General features: G+C 46.8%; 1 protein-coding gene across 15 annotated transcripts in view; it reads right to left on the minus strand.

Moving 5' to 3' along the window:
- The window catches only part of GRAMD1B (GRAM domain containing 1B), a 194,198-nt gene that overhangs the window by 126,789 nt on the left and 50,272 nt on the right, over positions 1 to 17,137 (minus strand). For 9 of the 15 annotated variants that reach the window (XM_073239571.1, XM_073239567.1, XM_073239568.1 and 6 more), the window contains exon 2: positions 14,081 to 14,158. The exons of 3 other annotated variants lie outside the window; for them this stretch is intronic. In XM_073239571.1, coding sequence (XP_073095672.1) covers positions 14,081 to 14,158 — 78 coding nt within the window. The remainder of the gene's footprint in view (positions 1 to 14,080; positions 14,159 to 17,137) is intronic. 3 more of the 15 variants (XM_073239579.1, XM_073239566.1, XM_073239573.1) reach the window with 1 other exon arrangement.

The following is a 17,137-nucleotide window of genomic DNA, read 5'->3' on the forward strand; positions in this document are numbered from 1 at the left end:
CTCTACGCAGGCTGCAGAGGCCGCTGCTGGCAGAAGCATTAGGGTGGAAGATGTGGGAGTTGTCTAAGTGCCACTGGGACATCACTGGGTGCCGGCCACTGCAGAGACCCTCTAGTGACTACTGCTGAAGCTCAGAGGAACAGGTCATGGCCACAGAGCGCTGGCCAGCCCAGTGAGAGGCAGCAGCCTTGGGGCTTCACTGCCTCATGCTTCTCTGGAGCTGCCCAACAGGCAGTGGGAGAGGTGAGAGGGAAGCCAAGGGAAAGCCTCCAAGTCCGGGGTGCTCCCCTTGGCTCTTAGCTCCTTCTAGGGAGCTGGGGACGAGGTTGGAAGGCACAGCTACAGATCTGCACTGGTTCGAGGACCGGGGGTGGGGGAGGGGCGCAAAGCAGGCAGTACACGAAGGCAGAGTGTGGGCAATGCCTCCAGAGACCTCTGCCCTCTCCAGGCTGGCCTCAGGTCTTTTCTTCTGAAGGACGCGGGTCCGACAGGGAGGTCTGCGGGAGCACTTACATTGGGAAAGATTTTGTTTTCCAGCTGTAAATGCTACTGCAGACCTATAAGACATCTAAGAACATACCAGCCCATCTGCACTGCTCCCGTACCCAGCAATTCTTCCTTTCCTGGGCAGGTCCCACCTCCTAGAGTTCCCTCTCTTCCTAACAGGTGGGAGCTGTCCTACCTGGAGGACATACTCCCTTTCAAGGTTGAAGGTCCCGGCCACTCCCCGTGCCTTCCACCTGACTCACGCTGACAGGACTGAGGGCTCAGATGGCCACGCCCTCCTTCTGGCAAAGCCACCACCAGCAGGGGGTGCTGGTGAGCCCAGGGGAGAAAGAGAGGAATGGCTTCCCCTGGTACCTGCAGAGAGGTGAGAGTGACAAAGTTCTATTCTGTGGTTTAGGCATAGTAGGGAAACTGAAAGAAAGCATTATTAGGAAGAGATACCATCAAAGAGATGTACTGGAACTTTCCCACATATAACATGTTAGTTAAAATCTTTAAAGCACTTCTCAGAATCAGGGAGGCAAATTTTTTTTTTTAAGTACGGATTATTCAAAATCATTGGGGTCTATTCTCTCCTTGCCAAATTGCTTCCTGTTCTGTCCGGTTTTGAAGCGTGCCAAGAGATAACCTTCATTAATAGACTGGCTCACACAATGCCATGTCTGGAGCTTCAGTTCCAGGAAGCTGGTGAAGAAAGATCCATTAGACATAAGGACAAGCAGAAGGTTCGGCACTGGGCCCCAAGTATCCTTTCCTAAGGGGAAGTCATAAAACTTGCAAACACAAACCAGCTCCAGAGTTGAATCTCAGCTCTGCCACTTACAAGAAATGACAGTGAACAATCTAGCCTCTGTTTCCTTATCCAGAAAATGGATAGAACAGTAATGGCCCTTATAGGACTGCTGTTAATGATTAAGTAAGGTAGCACATGTAAGACACAGTGTTGAGCACATAATAAGCTCTCAGAATAACAGCTATCTTTAGTAGTAACAAATACTGACTCAGAACTTACATTGTGCCCAGACACTGCGTTATCTTGAATTTGCTATTCAGAGTTGTAGATTTGCTGTAGTTTCCTATAACTATAGGTTTCTTTCCTGATGGGAACCTCAATTAATTTCCCTAGCAAATTCCCGTTATGGAAGTTATTCATAGGCAGGTAACCACTTGATAGAGTTACTGAGGAATAAATGCATGAATTAGGAAGAAGTGAAGAGTATTTGACCCCATAAATCCCTTCTTAAGGGTCTTTTGCTTAGATCTACGTTCCTTACCCTTATTACAACAGATAGAAACGCTCAGCCAGATATGAATCCACCCAGAAAAGGAAACCCAGGTGATGGTTGTGTTTTACTTCTAGAGGAAAAGGACTTGAGCAGGTGAAATTGTTGACTTTGTGGATCTCAAAGCAAGTCTGTCACGGGTCCAAATTAATAAACTAAGAGTTTCCCAAGTCCAACCCTGAATTCTTCGTAACTCCCCCATCATGTTCACCTAAAGAATGACACAAAGGAACCTTCATGTTTGTGGGTTTTGGGGGCTAGGGCTGACGTGAGGGGGGACTCGGAAGTTCTCCTCTCCCTCAGTTCAGACCATTTTTGAACCAGGGTGCCAATGGGTTTCTCTGCATCTGCGTGGAAGAATTTCACCTTAAGATTAGGAGGAACGTCAATGGCACAGAGGCAGAGGCAGTGCAGCAAGTTAACTGCTCCAGCACATGCCTGAGCCTAAGAAAGAAGCATTGAGCATGGAGGGAAGTTGCTGACAGGCAAGATGAAATGATTAATTTAATTACACATTCCCCAGCCCGCCTACCTTTCTCCTTGCTGCAGCGTGGGGATTCCCGGGTCATGCAGAAGACAGGTAAGAGAAAAACAGAAGCTATGCATCAATACAAGTATTCCCAGGCTAGGGGCAAAAAGGCCCCGAGGGCCTGCCAGAAGGCTCCCTAAAACTCGTGTCACAGGCCAGGAATGAGACACCAGGCCCTATGAAACTGCGTGCTTGTTTCTACCTAGAGCAGGGATAGCAAAAGCTTTGGGCTACAGGGCACATTTCTCAAAGAGTGGTTAGAAACCACCCAAGCCAGAGTCACTTGGGATATGGTTAACTACAAATTTCTAGCCCACCCCAGTCCACATGACTCAGAACTGGAGGGACCCAGGAATCTGCATACTGAATAAGCTTTGTGTAATTCGGAAACCTATTTAAAGGTCGAGAACCACTGTCTTAGAATCCTGGTCTCCCAAATAGGTTGCTCATTTGCTCATTATCAAGAGACACGAACGCTTACCCATGCAGTGCAGGAAGATAATATTACAGCTTACATTTCTTTTTGTCTCACTCTTTAAAAATTTCTGCTCAATTATATAATATACAATATTTGGCACAGTAGTGCACATATGTAACTTATATAAATACATTGGTGGAAATTGCTCAAAAAAACTTTACCGACAGGGATTTAAAACTAAACTAAAACACAGTAGTCCCCTCTTACCCACAGTTTCATTTTTTGAGGATTCAGCTAACCACGATCAACCCAGTCCAGGAGCAGATGATCCTCCTGACATCATCAGAAGGTCAATAGTAGCCTAATGTACATCACAGTGCCTACATCATTCACCTCACTTTACCTCATGGTGTCAGCATTTTATCATCTCATAATCATCCTAAGGGTGAGTACGGTACAAATGAGACAGTTTGAGAGAGACCACATTCACATAACTTGTTACAGTATGTTGTTATAACTGTTACATTTTATTATTATTGTTAACCTCTCACTGTGCATAATTGATAAATTAAACTTTATCACAGGTGTATACACATAGGGAAAAGCATAAATATACGGGGTTCAGTACTTTTACGGTTTTAGGCATCCACTGGGGCTCTTGAAACGTGTCCCCCACAGATAAGGAGGGACTACTGTATCAGCTTCTAGTTCAACGACTTCTTCAGCTCCTGCAGAAAGCAGGGTGTGGTTTCCACATGGGCTGCCCCGAGCTTACATTACTGATCAGTGACATGTGGAAGAGAAGCCCAGGGTTTCAGCCCCAAGCTGCATCTCGACCCTGGGGTGAGAGGGAGGCATAGAATGCAGTACAGAGCAGAGGAGGCCGCTGGCGCTCCCAACTTGTCACCCACTCGCATTCCTTTTTCCCCCAGGCTGGTAAGAAGATGGGATTTCACCCAGCAGGAGGGAGGGAAGCTGGACAATGAAATTTACCATCCATCCCGCCAGTTGTCCAAATCTAAATGCCAACTATGGCATCAGCAGAGACAGAGCAGTTCGCTGAGCTATAATTAATACCCCCCACCTTTCTCAGGCAGAAAAGGAGAAATGTTGGAGTAGGAGAAACACAGAGCAGGTGATGGTTCCACCTGCAGACAGTTCTGCTGACAGCAACAGAGGCCGCCAGGACTGCCAGGGAGGAGCTGCAAAGCGGGAACTCGGGAGGGAGGGGAGAGGGAGGGGCATCCGCCTGCTCCTCTGCCCCGCGCCAGGGCCAGAGCTCAGCCCCACCTAAAATAAAGTTCTTCTCCACTGGCCAAACGCCACAGGCGCTGTCTCTCCAAGACCATGCGATCCCCTAAGTACATGTGCATGTGAATCAGAGAAAGGAGAGCACATGAGGGACAGTCACCAGACCATGTCCATGACCATAAAGATGTCACAAAGATTAATATATATATATATATATATATATATATATATATATATATATATATATATATATATATATATATATATACACAAGGGCTAGTCACTGGACCTCAGTCTGGGGCAGAGTCACAGAATCTCAAGACCACAGAATGTGAGTGCTAGAAAAAAGTATAGGCAATTATGTCTGTGTTCACTGACTCGTTGCACAAGTATTTATTGAGCACCTACTACGTGCAGGCACTGAGCCAAGAGTTAGGTACACACTATTGAGTAAGTCAGAGGCAGACCCTGCTCTCATGGAGTTTAAAGACTACTAGGGGCGTCAGACGACAACCAAGTCAACAAATAAACACAATCACAGCATGCTTAGTGCTGAGATGGAAAACAAACTAGGAACATGAGGACAGGAGTCCGTGGGACTGGCTTCTCCTGGCAACCAAGGAGTCACCAAACGTCACCTCTCCTGGACTCGCTGGCGGCTCACCCCAATCAGATTCTCCAACCCACAGTCCTCCAGCAGCTCAAACTCACCTCCCACTTCCCTCACGGCTGAGCCAAGTCTACTGATGGCTGACAACAGCAGCAAGGGCCAGAGTGCTACGTGCTCTTCCCACCTGAGCTCATCTGGATCCACAAAAGAGGTACAGTCATCTCTGTTTTTAAGGAAGGGAACAGATTCAGGGAGGGTAAGATGATTTCATGACAGCACGAAAGCCTGAAGTGGCGGAGCCAGAACTTACACTAAGGTCCTTCGGTCATCAGAATGTTCCTGAGCTCCACACGACCACTGCAGGGACTCCTGGCCCAGCACGGGACCACAGGGTCGGGGAATCTGTCACTGCCCACCGGGTGCCCACCATGAGCACAAACAGCACAGGGGAGTTGGTACTGAGAGGTCATCTCATAGGTGTACAGACTTAGTCTCTGCCCACCGCTCTCAAAACTTCTTCATGAGAAAAGCCCTGGGGAGAGAACTCTTGTCCGTAGATGGCTATCTACGCATGTGTGTGTGTGTGTGTAAGACAGAGTGAGAGAGAATCCAGATCAAGCCACCATCTCTGGCCACTACCTACCTTCAAAACCCACGTAGCCTCTCTCCCTTCCTTCCTTCTTCTTCTTCTCTCCTCAACCCATCTGCCCATCTTTCCTTTTTCTTACAGATATGTGTTTCTCTTCACAGATATCAGTGACAACCTGCCCATAAGCTGACATCACCACCCAGACTCCCCACCCTCAGTGCCCGCCAGCCTCCGAATTTAGCTCTGATCCTAGGGCTGGAGTCTTTCTCCTCCAAAACCTCTTATCTTCCATTTGTCACAAAAGCCTAGGCCCCGCATGCTGGGCCAGGAGCCATGGCGCCACAGATCTGCCAGGTACTGGGGCCCAAGTCCCACGCCTGCTCTATTCTCAGGTCTCCCAGCAGCCTGCTCAGGCTGCCTGCAGTCAGAGTGAAGTCCCAGACAAGTGGGTATGACAAGCGACCACACAAGGTCAACATGCCCAGATCCCCGCTCACAGGAGGTCCTGTCCACCGGAAGGGAATCATCAACACCCCCCAAAGACACCAGTAAACTACACCATTCTCTACAGCACCTCAAGTTCTCTACCAACTGAAGTAAGTTACCAAGAAAGAGCAAAATAATGATCTCCAGCCACTTGTGAAGAACCCAGAGAGCCAGGCAACCTCCTCAGGAGACAGACAGCGGGGCCCAGTCCATCCACACCGAAGGGCCAGCCACACAGCCGCATTTGGCTGCATCCCCTCTATCCTTTACCTTCAGCCTCTGCCACAGATCACTCCATCGCCCTCTGGGGAGCCTGACACTTGGCAAAGATCTGCAATATCCCCAAACACGGGAGCCAACCCCACCCCCCCAGAAGCACTCCCACCTCTGCCAACAGCCCTAGGTAAGTCCAGACAAGCCAAGGGCCAACTGCTCCTCATGCCTTGATCAGGGGTTCCCTGCCACCTACTTGGCTCACAGAAAGGACAGCTTCTTCCTCAGGGAGGAGGCGTGGTGGTGACAGGCCTGCTGTACAGCTGTGCTACAAGAGACAGTCTCAGAGTGCAGGTTCTGCACCATGCTGGGCTCAGGGGAGGGCCCGCCACATGGCCGCTGGGCCCTCCGGGGCTGGGGGCTCCCTCTGGAGCCGCAGGGACTTGCTGCCTCTGCAGCCCCTGCAGCTGTCAAGCACAGCTCCTGCACAGGAGCTCTCCCGCTACACCATTCTCTACAGCACCTCAAGTTCTCTACCAACTGAAGTAAGTTACCAAGAAAGAGCAAAATAATGATCTCCAGCCACTTGTGAAGGGAGGGGAGACAGAGCAGTGAACTGCAGGGTGCACGCCATGGGGCAAGTGCTGGACGGGATTAGCCACCACCTGCAACTACTGTGCCTGGACTAGGGGTGGGGAAGCTTCCCCTCCCTACCCCAACTGCAGAAAGTGATGGTGAGTCCTAACAGGACATGGACGACATGAACATCTTTTAAGCTAGTGTAGGTAAAATTGTCACATTTCCAGAATATCTCGCCTGGCTTTAGTCATTTGCATATCCTCAGGGGTGGAGAGTTCATCTCCATGTCAGCGGGTAATTACGTGGGCAACTGAGGGCGTGTCTGAACCTGAGCGGTTAAAGGGAGGGGGCTGGTTTGCTGGCTGGCTTCTTCTGGAGCAGAGGTGAAAGACAGCCCTAGACTGCAGTTTGTAAGCAATAAAAGGGTTTTAAACTTTATTTCTCCCTTTGACTGATTTCAGTTTTTAGAGGTATTTTGCCCTGGAATTTCCTCTTCCCGGACTTACACTAGTCAGAGACAAAGTGATACAAGAAATCCCCAAATTATTTACGGCCCTTAAAAATCTATTATTCCGATTCCACCTTCCTTGATCTTAGGAGAAAACTTACACGGAGAAAACAGATCCTGGTATCAACCTCCTTACCTTCTTACCAAATCACCTATGAACTCACCTGCACCCACATCCATTATTCTCTCCAATTCAAGGCTAATCCTTTCACCAGTGATCTAGATCTATCTATTCTTCCCTCCTCCAAAACATTGTTTCTTTATCTCTTATCTTTTCTTCCTAATCTTATCTTTGGAACCCCAGGACAAACTATGAAGACCTCTCTTCTCTCTCATACCCTACATCTAATCTGTCACCAAGATCTGGACATTTTATCCCCTAAATATATCTTGAATTCATCCATTTCTTTTTCTTTTTTCACAACCACTATCGCAAGTCCAAGCTAGCAATATCCTCTGACTGGACTAGTGTAATAGGCTCCTAAGTGCCCCAACTGATCTCTCCCCATGCTCCAAGGTTGCCTCCATCCTTTCTCCAATCTTTCTAGAACACAAATGTGGTCCTATAGCCTCGCTTCTTAAAGGCTTGCAATAGTCTCTTGATGCTCTTAGCTTAAAGACCAAGTCCTTGTCCTGGCCGACCAATCTCCTGTCCATCCTATCTCATCTCCTCTGGCTCATTGCATTGCTTCCTTCTCATCTCAGACTCATCCTTCTGGTCTTAGCTCAACCTGGACACCCTCATTCCCACCCCCTTCTGTGCAAGTCCAGTTTCTTTGATACACACTCTCACGGAACCATGCTCCCTTCTTTAAGTACACACGCCTAAGTTTGCTTTTCCTGCCATATGCTCAGTTGTGTTAATATTATCCCCTTAGTAAGACTGGAAAGTTGATGAATTCACAGCATATAATTGATGTGTTGGTTGAGTGAATGAACGAATGCATGATATCCTCTCCGATATTCTCATCCTTGACTTTCAGTTTCTACATCAGAGACTAAAGAATATTAAAAAACAAATTCTCCCCAGCCATTGCTGCCTATTCCTCTAGGCATCATCTCTATTTCTCTTCTTTGCAGTCAAACGTCTAGAATGAATTTTCCATGTTCAGTCTTTCTTCCTCCCCTCATATATTCTCTTCTAAAACTGCTGAACAGTGGGTCAACCAATGACCTCCCCAGTGCCACTGCAGAAGAACCTTTTTAGTTCTTATCTTAACCTATCTCCATCCTCTGTGACTCTTCTTTCTGGCTTCTAGGGCATTTCTGTCTCCTCAAGCTCCTAGCTTCAGTGGGCAATGCTTTGTAAATTCTTCCTTCCTCTGCCTTCTGCTTAAACTCTGCTAACCTTTAAACTCTTGCCTCAACTCCATTCTCATCTTCAAACAAGGAGTTTCAGTCCTGCCTCCTAGGCTTCAGATGGGTATAGCCAATTGCCTAGTTCTCTCTCCACTTGCACGCTCTATGGGTGGACTCCACATGTCTAAATTAAACTCACTATCACCCCTGCTCTTCAAATTCTTCCCTTTCCCCAACATTTTAATAATAATAATAATAATAATAATGTTAGTAATAATAATAGCAAGCACATACGTAATACTGGCCATGTGCCAGGCACTATTCCTATTCTAGTCATCATGCACACAATACATTCAATCCTCTCAACAACTCTATGAGGTCCGAACTATTATCACAACCATTTTGTAGATGAGGAGAGTGAGGCACAGAGCTGAAGTGATTTGCACAGGGTCACACAGCAAGCAGCAGAAGCATGATCACAAGCCAGGCAGGCACTTACCTCTGGACTCTGCTGCAGTGTATTTGCTGACTGAGCTGGAAGCCTTAGGTTCACACCAGGCACCCTTTCTCAACCCAGATGGAAGACTTGTCAAACCTACTTAACAAATTCCTTCAATTGGTTCCTCCTTTTCTGCTCTCACTTCTGTAATCCAGAAATGTGCTCATCTGGTCTCAGCTTAAATACCACCATGTCAGTAAACTGTCCCTCCCATCCAAATGAGGGTAGGCCCAGTAAAGAGCCACCCTTTTCTTTATAGCACTTATTACCTTGTTTGTTTATTATCTATCTCCCCTCACTAGAAAGTAAGCACCACAAGAGGAGATACAATGGTTATCCTCATAGCTGTAGCCCCCAACACCTGCAAGAGTAGCTATCCTGTAGTATGTGCTCAATAAATTCTTGTTAAATGAGGGAACAAATGGGTCAGCAACTGCCACGGTTTCCTTCCTTCCAGTGCTTGCCCCTTAAATCCATCTCTCACACTAGGACCAAAGTAATTCTTCTCACGAGAATACCTGGGAGTCACCTGGGTACCCCCTGTCTCAAAATCCTCACTCATCTCCCCTCATCTGTAATTAAAGCTCACTCTCTCATGGCAGGATGTGACATGACCAGGCACCTGCCTACCTGTGCAAAGATCCTTTCCTGCCACTAGCGAGCTACCCCTCTCCCGTGACTTGACTGGCGGCAATACCGAAGTATTTGTAGTTCTGAACGCGGCTTGCTTTCTCACGCCCCCATGCTTATGCACATCTTGTTCCCTTGCCTGGGAATGCTGCCCATGTGACAGACTCCTACTCATCTTGCAGCACTCGGCTGAGGCACAGCCCCTTCTGTGGACTCTCTCTGGAAACCACCCCTGTTCCCTCCCCTCATCCTCACCCTCAAGCAGAGTAGCTGTGTTACCCTTGGGCAAATTTCTTAACTCCTGTGAGCCTGTTTCCTAAACTCTAATATGAAGAGAATAGCATCTATTTGGTGGGATTGTTGAGAGGATTATACCTAAAAGTGTGTGCAAGATTCACTGCAATATGGTCAAGCACATAAGTAAACAAATCCTTTCATTTTAGTACTTTATACAAAATTCCGTATGTATAAATTATTACATATTATACTTGCATACTTGTATGTATGGCTCATCTATTTGAATTTAGTGTTTATATATGCCTTTCTGCAGGTGATCAATATTCTACACATTCTTTGTCTCTGTTTCTTCAAGGACAGCAAAGCACAGATCCGCTAAGAAACAGAGTACGATCTCATAAGAGCCAAATTCAGAGTACTAGCAGCTACCACTTCCTAAGCACCTGCTTAGTATAAGGCACTTTATACACGTGCTCCCATTTCATCTCTGCAAGAAAAGACTTTTACAAATGAGGAAACTAAGGTTGAATAAAAGTAAGTAAATTGCCTTTAAAATGCACAGTTAATAAGGAAGAACATAGTCAAAACTTAAGTCTGTCTGACTCTTAGGCTTTACTCTTCCCAATATACCAGAGACCCACCGGCAGGCAGTGAGCCTCCATTCCCCTTGCAGCCTGGACTCCAGAAGTTCCCAATAGTTTGTAGATGTGCAATAAGGATTTGTGGCACCCGAGCCTGATTGCAGGACCATCTATGTGCATGCATGTGGCCCTGCCCTGGTACTCAGTCCACCCCAGCCTGCCCAGCACCCAATCCTCCCACCACTGAAGGTTTCCTGGTTAACCACTGTTGAAACGAACATTGCATAAGATTCTCAGTGAAACAGCTCCTTTTTCCACAGTCCTGGCTTTGTTTGCAAGTTCTTGCCATTGGATGAATGTACCAAATAGAGATCTGGAGACTTGAGAGACCCTTATGATTGGTCTGGTTTGGGCTGGGAACTGCTGTTCTTGAAGTATACCCCCGGCTTCACTGACATGCATGAAAATGGATTAATGTCCCATATTGCATTACACAGCTACACACATACATACTTCAGGGAAGTTAAATCTATTTTGCTTTCTCCTGGAAACTGGAGGAGAATATTGCTATCTTTCAGATAATCCCCATTTAACCAATAAATGGATTCTTTCATAAATTCAACGCTTCTCCCTGAGGCACACCCACCCAGGAGAGGCCTATCTCTCCCTGAACCCACCTACCCTCTGCCCCCACCATGGTTCCAAAGGCCTTTTTCCTTCAGGACAGAACAGGGATGGGAAGGAGGAGAAAAATTCTCAGGAGTCCTGAGGTTTAGACACAATACTGAAGCATTTCCTCCTTCATCGTAATGCCGACTTTTAAAATACAACAGTAGGGTGGCTATTTTGTCTCTAAGTAGTATATCCTTCTGAACCTTGCACAAGAAAAAGAAAAATCAATGTTTTATTTAACGAGTTGAAAGTGCATCTCACCCTGAAGGCTCATAATTTTGATCTTTAAAACAGAAGAGATCTGTGTGACTTTTTCCCCCCTGCTCTCTGAAACTGTCCTTCATCCTATCATTAACTATGCGATCTGGGGAATTAGGAGCAGCCACAGAAAAGGGTCCATACTACCCACCTCATGCATGAGCATCTTCAATCTATGATAATAGTACCTGCTCTACCTGCCTCCCAGCAGAGTGGCAAAGAGCAGATGACGTGAGCACACTCAGGTTCTCCCTGTGTAGGAAATGCCGCGATAACCAGAAGCCGTGCTGCCCATCAGATGGGGCCCAGAGCAAGAAGCCTGCGCCAGATCCTCACCACTGCCAGAAACTCTCCCCAGGGTGGGGATCTCACATTTGCCCCATGCCAGGATATCTCAGACCAACATCCCAAAAGCCGCAGAGCATCTCTTAATTGGGTAAAAACATATTAGAGTAAGGATGAGGCACAGGGTGTAAGGGTTTGTTCCGAGCTGAGGCTGGGTGATTAATTATTACTCTGGGGACTTAATTCTCTCCAGGAGAACCCACTGGCTGAGAAGAGAGAGAAGACTTCATTCAGAAAAGCCCCAGTGAACTGTGGAGAAAACACAAGTGTGCTGAGTTTCAGAGGGGAGGAGTCCAAAGGGACGACCACGTACATGAGGCACACTTGTGATAACAACCCTTGCTTCCCATACTGCTCAAGGTAAGTGGACCAATAGCCACCGTCCACCAGGAAGAATTCAGGGCCAGGCAGAGGACCAGTAAACAGCAGGGAAGACGTGTGGAGGATTCTTCTGGGGAGAGGTTTAATGGGAGACCCATCGTGACATTTCATTTGGTTGGCAGAGTGGGCAGAGAAGGAGCTAGAATATAATTTATATCAATATACACCCCCAAAGAGTGAACAAAAGGCAGGGCTCTACCCAGTGAGCAAACTGCCATGTCCTAGCACACAAGATGAAGCTGCTTTGGGAAAAATGTATTAAAGTCTGTGCAAATCAGCCCTTATCTCTCCTTGGAATGCCCAAGCTGCAGAGATAACATAAAGGAAGTTGAGGATTTGCCAGTCATGGAGCTCATAGCCATATTCTAAAAATATGAGCAGAAAAGGGCAGCGCACTCCTCAAGCATTTAGCGCATGAGCACAGGGAAGGGAGCTGGTCTGACAAGCTCCACGGCCCCTTCTCATTTTGAGAGTGTGGTCGGTGAAACCAGAAAGCACTGTAAAGAGAGCGTAGGCCACTCTGGAGACTGAGGGAGCTGCCATCGGATCATAACTCATTAAACATCTTGACAAGAATGATTAATCTTTGCCTCTCGGGGGCCCTGTGCCTCCGTATACATTTTGTCTAAATTGACGAGCTGAACTGTTAATTTTGGTTAATAATGAGCACAAAACTGCAAACTAGGGCAGAACTCACAAAACTTAATAATCTACAGAGCTAAGGATTACAGGGGTCCCACCCTCTCACCCGGGACGGAATCCCTGTTGACACACCATCTAGCTTCTGCTTGAACACTTCCGTGGAGCGGATCAGGCATTACTTTGCACGGCCTATCCACTGCAGTGCAGCTCTAAGCAGGGAAAGCGCTTCCTTATTCTGAGCTGAAATCCTCCCGCTAGGCCTTCTACCCCTTCTAGTTCTATTTTCTGGGCTGTCAGGTAGCTAAAGAGTGCTGTTATTGTGACCCTAAACCATCCCTTTTCCAGGCTAAACCCTTTTCCCAGCTGATCCTTATGATAATACAGTTATCATCCCGATCATTCTTCTCTAATTTATCCACAACCATTTCCAAAGAAAAACTGGGTGTAACACACCTGTTATGTGGGCACACTAGACCAGACTACAGCGAGAGCTTATTTTTTTCTTCGTAATCCATGCGCCACACTTCCATGAACAAGTTCCAACTTTCAAGGATTATTTGGTACCTGTGTCCTATTCCCAGCTCGTCTGGCTGGGAAATAAAACCTCCAAGTTCTTTTTCCCATGAAATCCTGTCAAGTTAGGCTCCCTGTGGTAATCCTACACTTGAGATACTATTCTGATATAAGTGTATAAACATATAATACAAATACAGAATACCAGATCTCCTTTAAAAAGAAAATCTCCCATCATTTCTACACATTGATCTATTTGAAATCCTACTACATCCTGATTCTATCATCCTTGGTATTCTCTGCACCCTCTCAGCTGCATATCTGGTAAGGAAGGCAAAAGCACCATCTGCTTTTTCATTCAGTTTGTTGATAAAGATGGTAAACAGAGCTGGACAAGAGCAGAGCCCTGAGATGACCTCGCCTGAGTTAACCGCAGCGCAGTCAACTGTCTCTGAACATAAAGGTTTAAAGTATCGCTCTGTCCCCCACTCAGAGGTGCTACATGAAGCGGATGTGGGCTGGACCTCAGCTAATTCACTGACCTAGTGGAACCAGTGGAACCCCAAATCTGGAATCAGGCATTTGGGAGTGTCCTTACTGGTGCACTGCCCATCAACCTCTGACACCCGCAATCCATGCCAGTCCTGGTGTTCTGCTGACACCCGGTGCCATACCTTCCGTCCCAGGCCAGGCAGCTGTCCCAAGGCGTGAGAGGCCCTTTCCCCTCCTGGTCCACACTGCACCCTAGCTTCAGGGGTGCCTCAATCTTAAGCTGCCTTTGATGCCTCCCCTACATATTTGGTTTGCCACACACTGACTTCTCCCCTCGCTGAACACTGAGAGCCTTGAGAATCGGTCCCTTGCTGTCCTGCCCCCTCGCTTCCTGGTTGAATGTCCTGGCTTTCTAATCAGTCTCAGAGCAGAGGCCTGGCTGCCTCGTGTTTCCCTCTAGTTTCCCACAGTTCTCACGTGCCCCCGAAGGGCAATCTCACGCAGACAGTTCCTCTTGCCCAGTGGCCACTGCAGCCGTATCCCGCCCATTGATCTTACCTCTCTTCCAGGGCCCGAGGACTCAGGAACCTGCTGGAATCATCTTCGTGGCTGCTCTGCTGGCTGCTCTGCTGGCTGCTGAGGGAAGACACAGGATGTGAACCGTTACCGTGTAGTTCTTTCTCAACCCTCGGGGCAGTCATTTAGACTTCAGCCCGACAAAGAAATGGGATTACAAAATTTTAAAGATGCAAGTTCCTGTGTAAATTTACACAGCATTCCTGACAGACAGTGGCTCTGAGGAATGACACAAATGTGCTGAAAACCCCACCTGCCACACCTAATGCAGACAAGGAAGACTGTCACCTTGTTCTTCCCCAGCTCTGTAATCTCAGTGGGAAAGCCCCTCTCCCCCCCCCCAGCTTTCTCTGCACCCAGGGCTCTTAATCTGCATGACAGGATTACAATCCCATTCTTCTACCTCTGGAGACTCAGCAGGCGCTGGGGCAGCCTGGGGGGAGGGGAGGGGGCTCTCAGCAGGGAGAAAGGCTGGAGAGGTCAGGCGTCACCTGGCTGGCCTCTCTGCCTCCAGGGAAGGCTGAGGAGGGTGAGGGATAAAAGAGGGATTCCAAGGTGGAGTCCCTCGGCTCCTTAAACCCCTGTGGGAAGATGATTATAGAGTCTCAGTGTAGATTTCTTGAAGACCCTTACATTGAAATCCTGTGGAATCAACTGTCTTCCATCTCACTCAGAGAAAGAAAAGCCGTTCAGGCACCTCATGACACTAACTGAACACAGAGCTGATGAACAAATAATTTTTATTACTTGCTAATTATTAACTAGTCCAGGCATCTATCTAATCAGGAGTCTGCAAACTACAGGATCACAGGCCAAATCAGGAGCCACCTGTTTTTTTACAGCCCCATGAGCTAAGAATGGTGTTGACTTTTTAAAATGGTTGGGGAAAAATAATACGGAACGAGTATTTCATGACACTGATTCTCAAAACTCAGTATCATAAAGATTTATTGGCACATAGCCACACCCATTCATTGACACAGTATGGCTGCTTTTTGGCTATAACGGCAGAGCTGAGTAGTTAAGACAGAACTGAATAAGTTGAGTGGTCAGACCATTAGACCCACAAGCCTAAAATATTTATTACCTGGCCCTTCACTTAAAAAGTTAGCAAATCCCTTCTTTGCCTAGATTCTATTAATAATAAATTCCTACTACCATAATGTCACTTTCTAACCGAGGCACCAGGATAACCAAAACTGTTCCTTTGCTCTGGTGGATTGTCCACTGCAATAAAACATTGATCACCGGAGGGTATTCCTTAGCCCAGATCCCCAGCGGACTGTAAACTCTGAACCATCTTGTAGGGTAAGTGCTTGCACATGATATTCTGTGGTCACAGTTATAACCATGCTCATATGTTCTGTTCCTTCAGCACAAGTAAATGAACTTAGAAGCAATTTACATCAAATTTTCAAACATACATGCACACAAGGAACCAGAACAGCACCAAACACAAAGCAACCAGCTGCTTGGCAGGAAGAAGTGTGCACACAATCCTTTTTTCTTCCGTTTACTCTACACAAAGTGCTTTTTGCCACTTGTTCACTGTGGAGGGGCTACTTATCATTTCCCCTTTGCAAGGCCTCACGGACTTGCTTATTATAAACTCCTTATAACAAAACTATTATTTGTTGACCAATGGGGTTTCTCACGTCGGGAGTGACCTGTTACGTGCATTAGGCACAGTCTTTTATACAATCTGGAGTACGTGTTTTACTACCGGAGGTGACACAGGTGATCGGAACTCAAATTCCCAAGCAGACACAGCTCCAGAGGTGAACGTGAGCGAGAATAGCAGTCTACACTGTTGGCAGCACACGTGAGAAGCAGGAGGGAGGGGGTCTGGAGCCCAGTGTTTTACACTAATAGCCAATGGAGCTCAACCAACCCAAAAGACCACAATCAGCATTGCAGCCTCTTCAAGGAAGAGATCAAACTTGACTCCATTGAGGGCACCATGGGCTGGCTCTTCCTTCTCCCCGTACCCTCCCTCTGGTAATCAAAATTTACAGTTAAGCTAATAATCAGGTTTCCCAGAACTAAATGACAATCGGCCAGGGTTCCAGAAAAATAATTCTGAGCTGCTATTAGCAAGTTATCCCACTAGATGACACTGTTGGCTTCCAAACGAGAACCTCAAACAGGCCAACCCAGCCAGGGCTTTAGAAACCAAAACTAGAACCACCTTCTGGTGTCCCGTTTGGCCTTCCCATTGCTCAGTAAACAGTTCAGAGGGTGCACATAAAAGCAACAATGGATCACTTTCAAACTGGATATTGGTCCTAATTAAGACTTATCACCCTGCATGCATTCGACAAGCATTTCTGCAGTGCCCTCTGCATGCACATGGCGGCAACATCAAGAACACAGTTACGTCCAGACTCGGCAATACGCTGCCTGGCACTGATTCCAAGCTCCTCCACTTCCTAGTTATTGCATTTGACCCTGAGCAACTTTTAACATCATTTTCCTTACCAAAAGAATGAAGATAGATGTTAATGAAACTTCTTACCTTGCAAAGCTGTTGCAAGGATTAAAGAATGAACATACGGAGGACAGTGACTGGGACCTAATAACTGCTGTACCAATGGCATTATTATTGTATGTGAAGCATTGTTTGGTGGGTCACAGAAAATAAAGATATGAATCAGACAGAGATGCTGCTCTCCAGGCACTTACAATCTGGAAAGTAAGAATTAATATAAATAAGTACATTTAAAAGTAGAAAAGAGTAGCTCTTAGAAGTAAATATTAAATGCTACAGAAACAGAAACTACAGAAAGATCACTTCCTTCTGGGGAAAGTAAGAGAAGTCTGTCTTTACAACAGGGTTTTTGTGCTGATACTTGAAATTGACAAGCAGAACTGAGAAGAAAAAGCATTCTAGTTCGGCTCCATTTGCCACATGCTTATCATGGGCGGACACTATGTTAGATGGTGATGTAAAGAACTCCCTGTCCAGGACTGGAATGCACCAGCACTAGAAGGATGGATGGGATACAGATGGCACTTCTGGTTGGGGGCTTTTCAGGGATC

Source organism: Manis javanica, chromosome 6, assembly GCF_040802235.1.
Source record: "Manis javanica isolate MJ-LG chromosome 6, MJ_LKY, whole genome shotgun sequence".
Taxonomy (NCBI): Eukaryota; Metazoa; Chordata; class Mammalia; order Pholidota; family Manidae; genus Manis; species Manis javanica.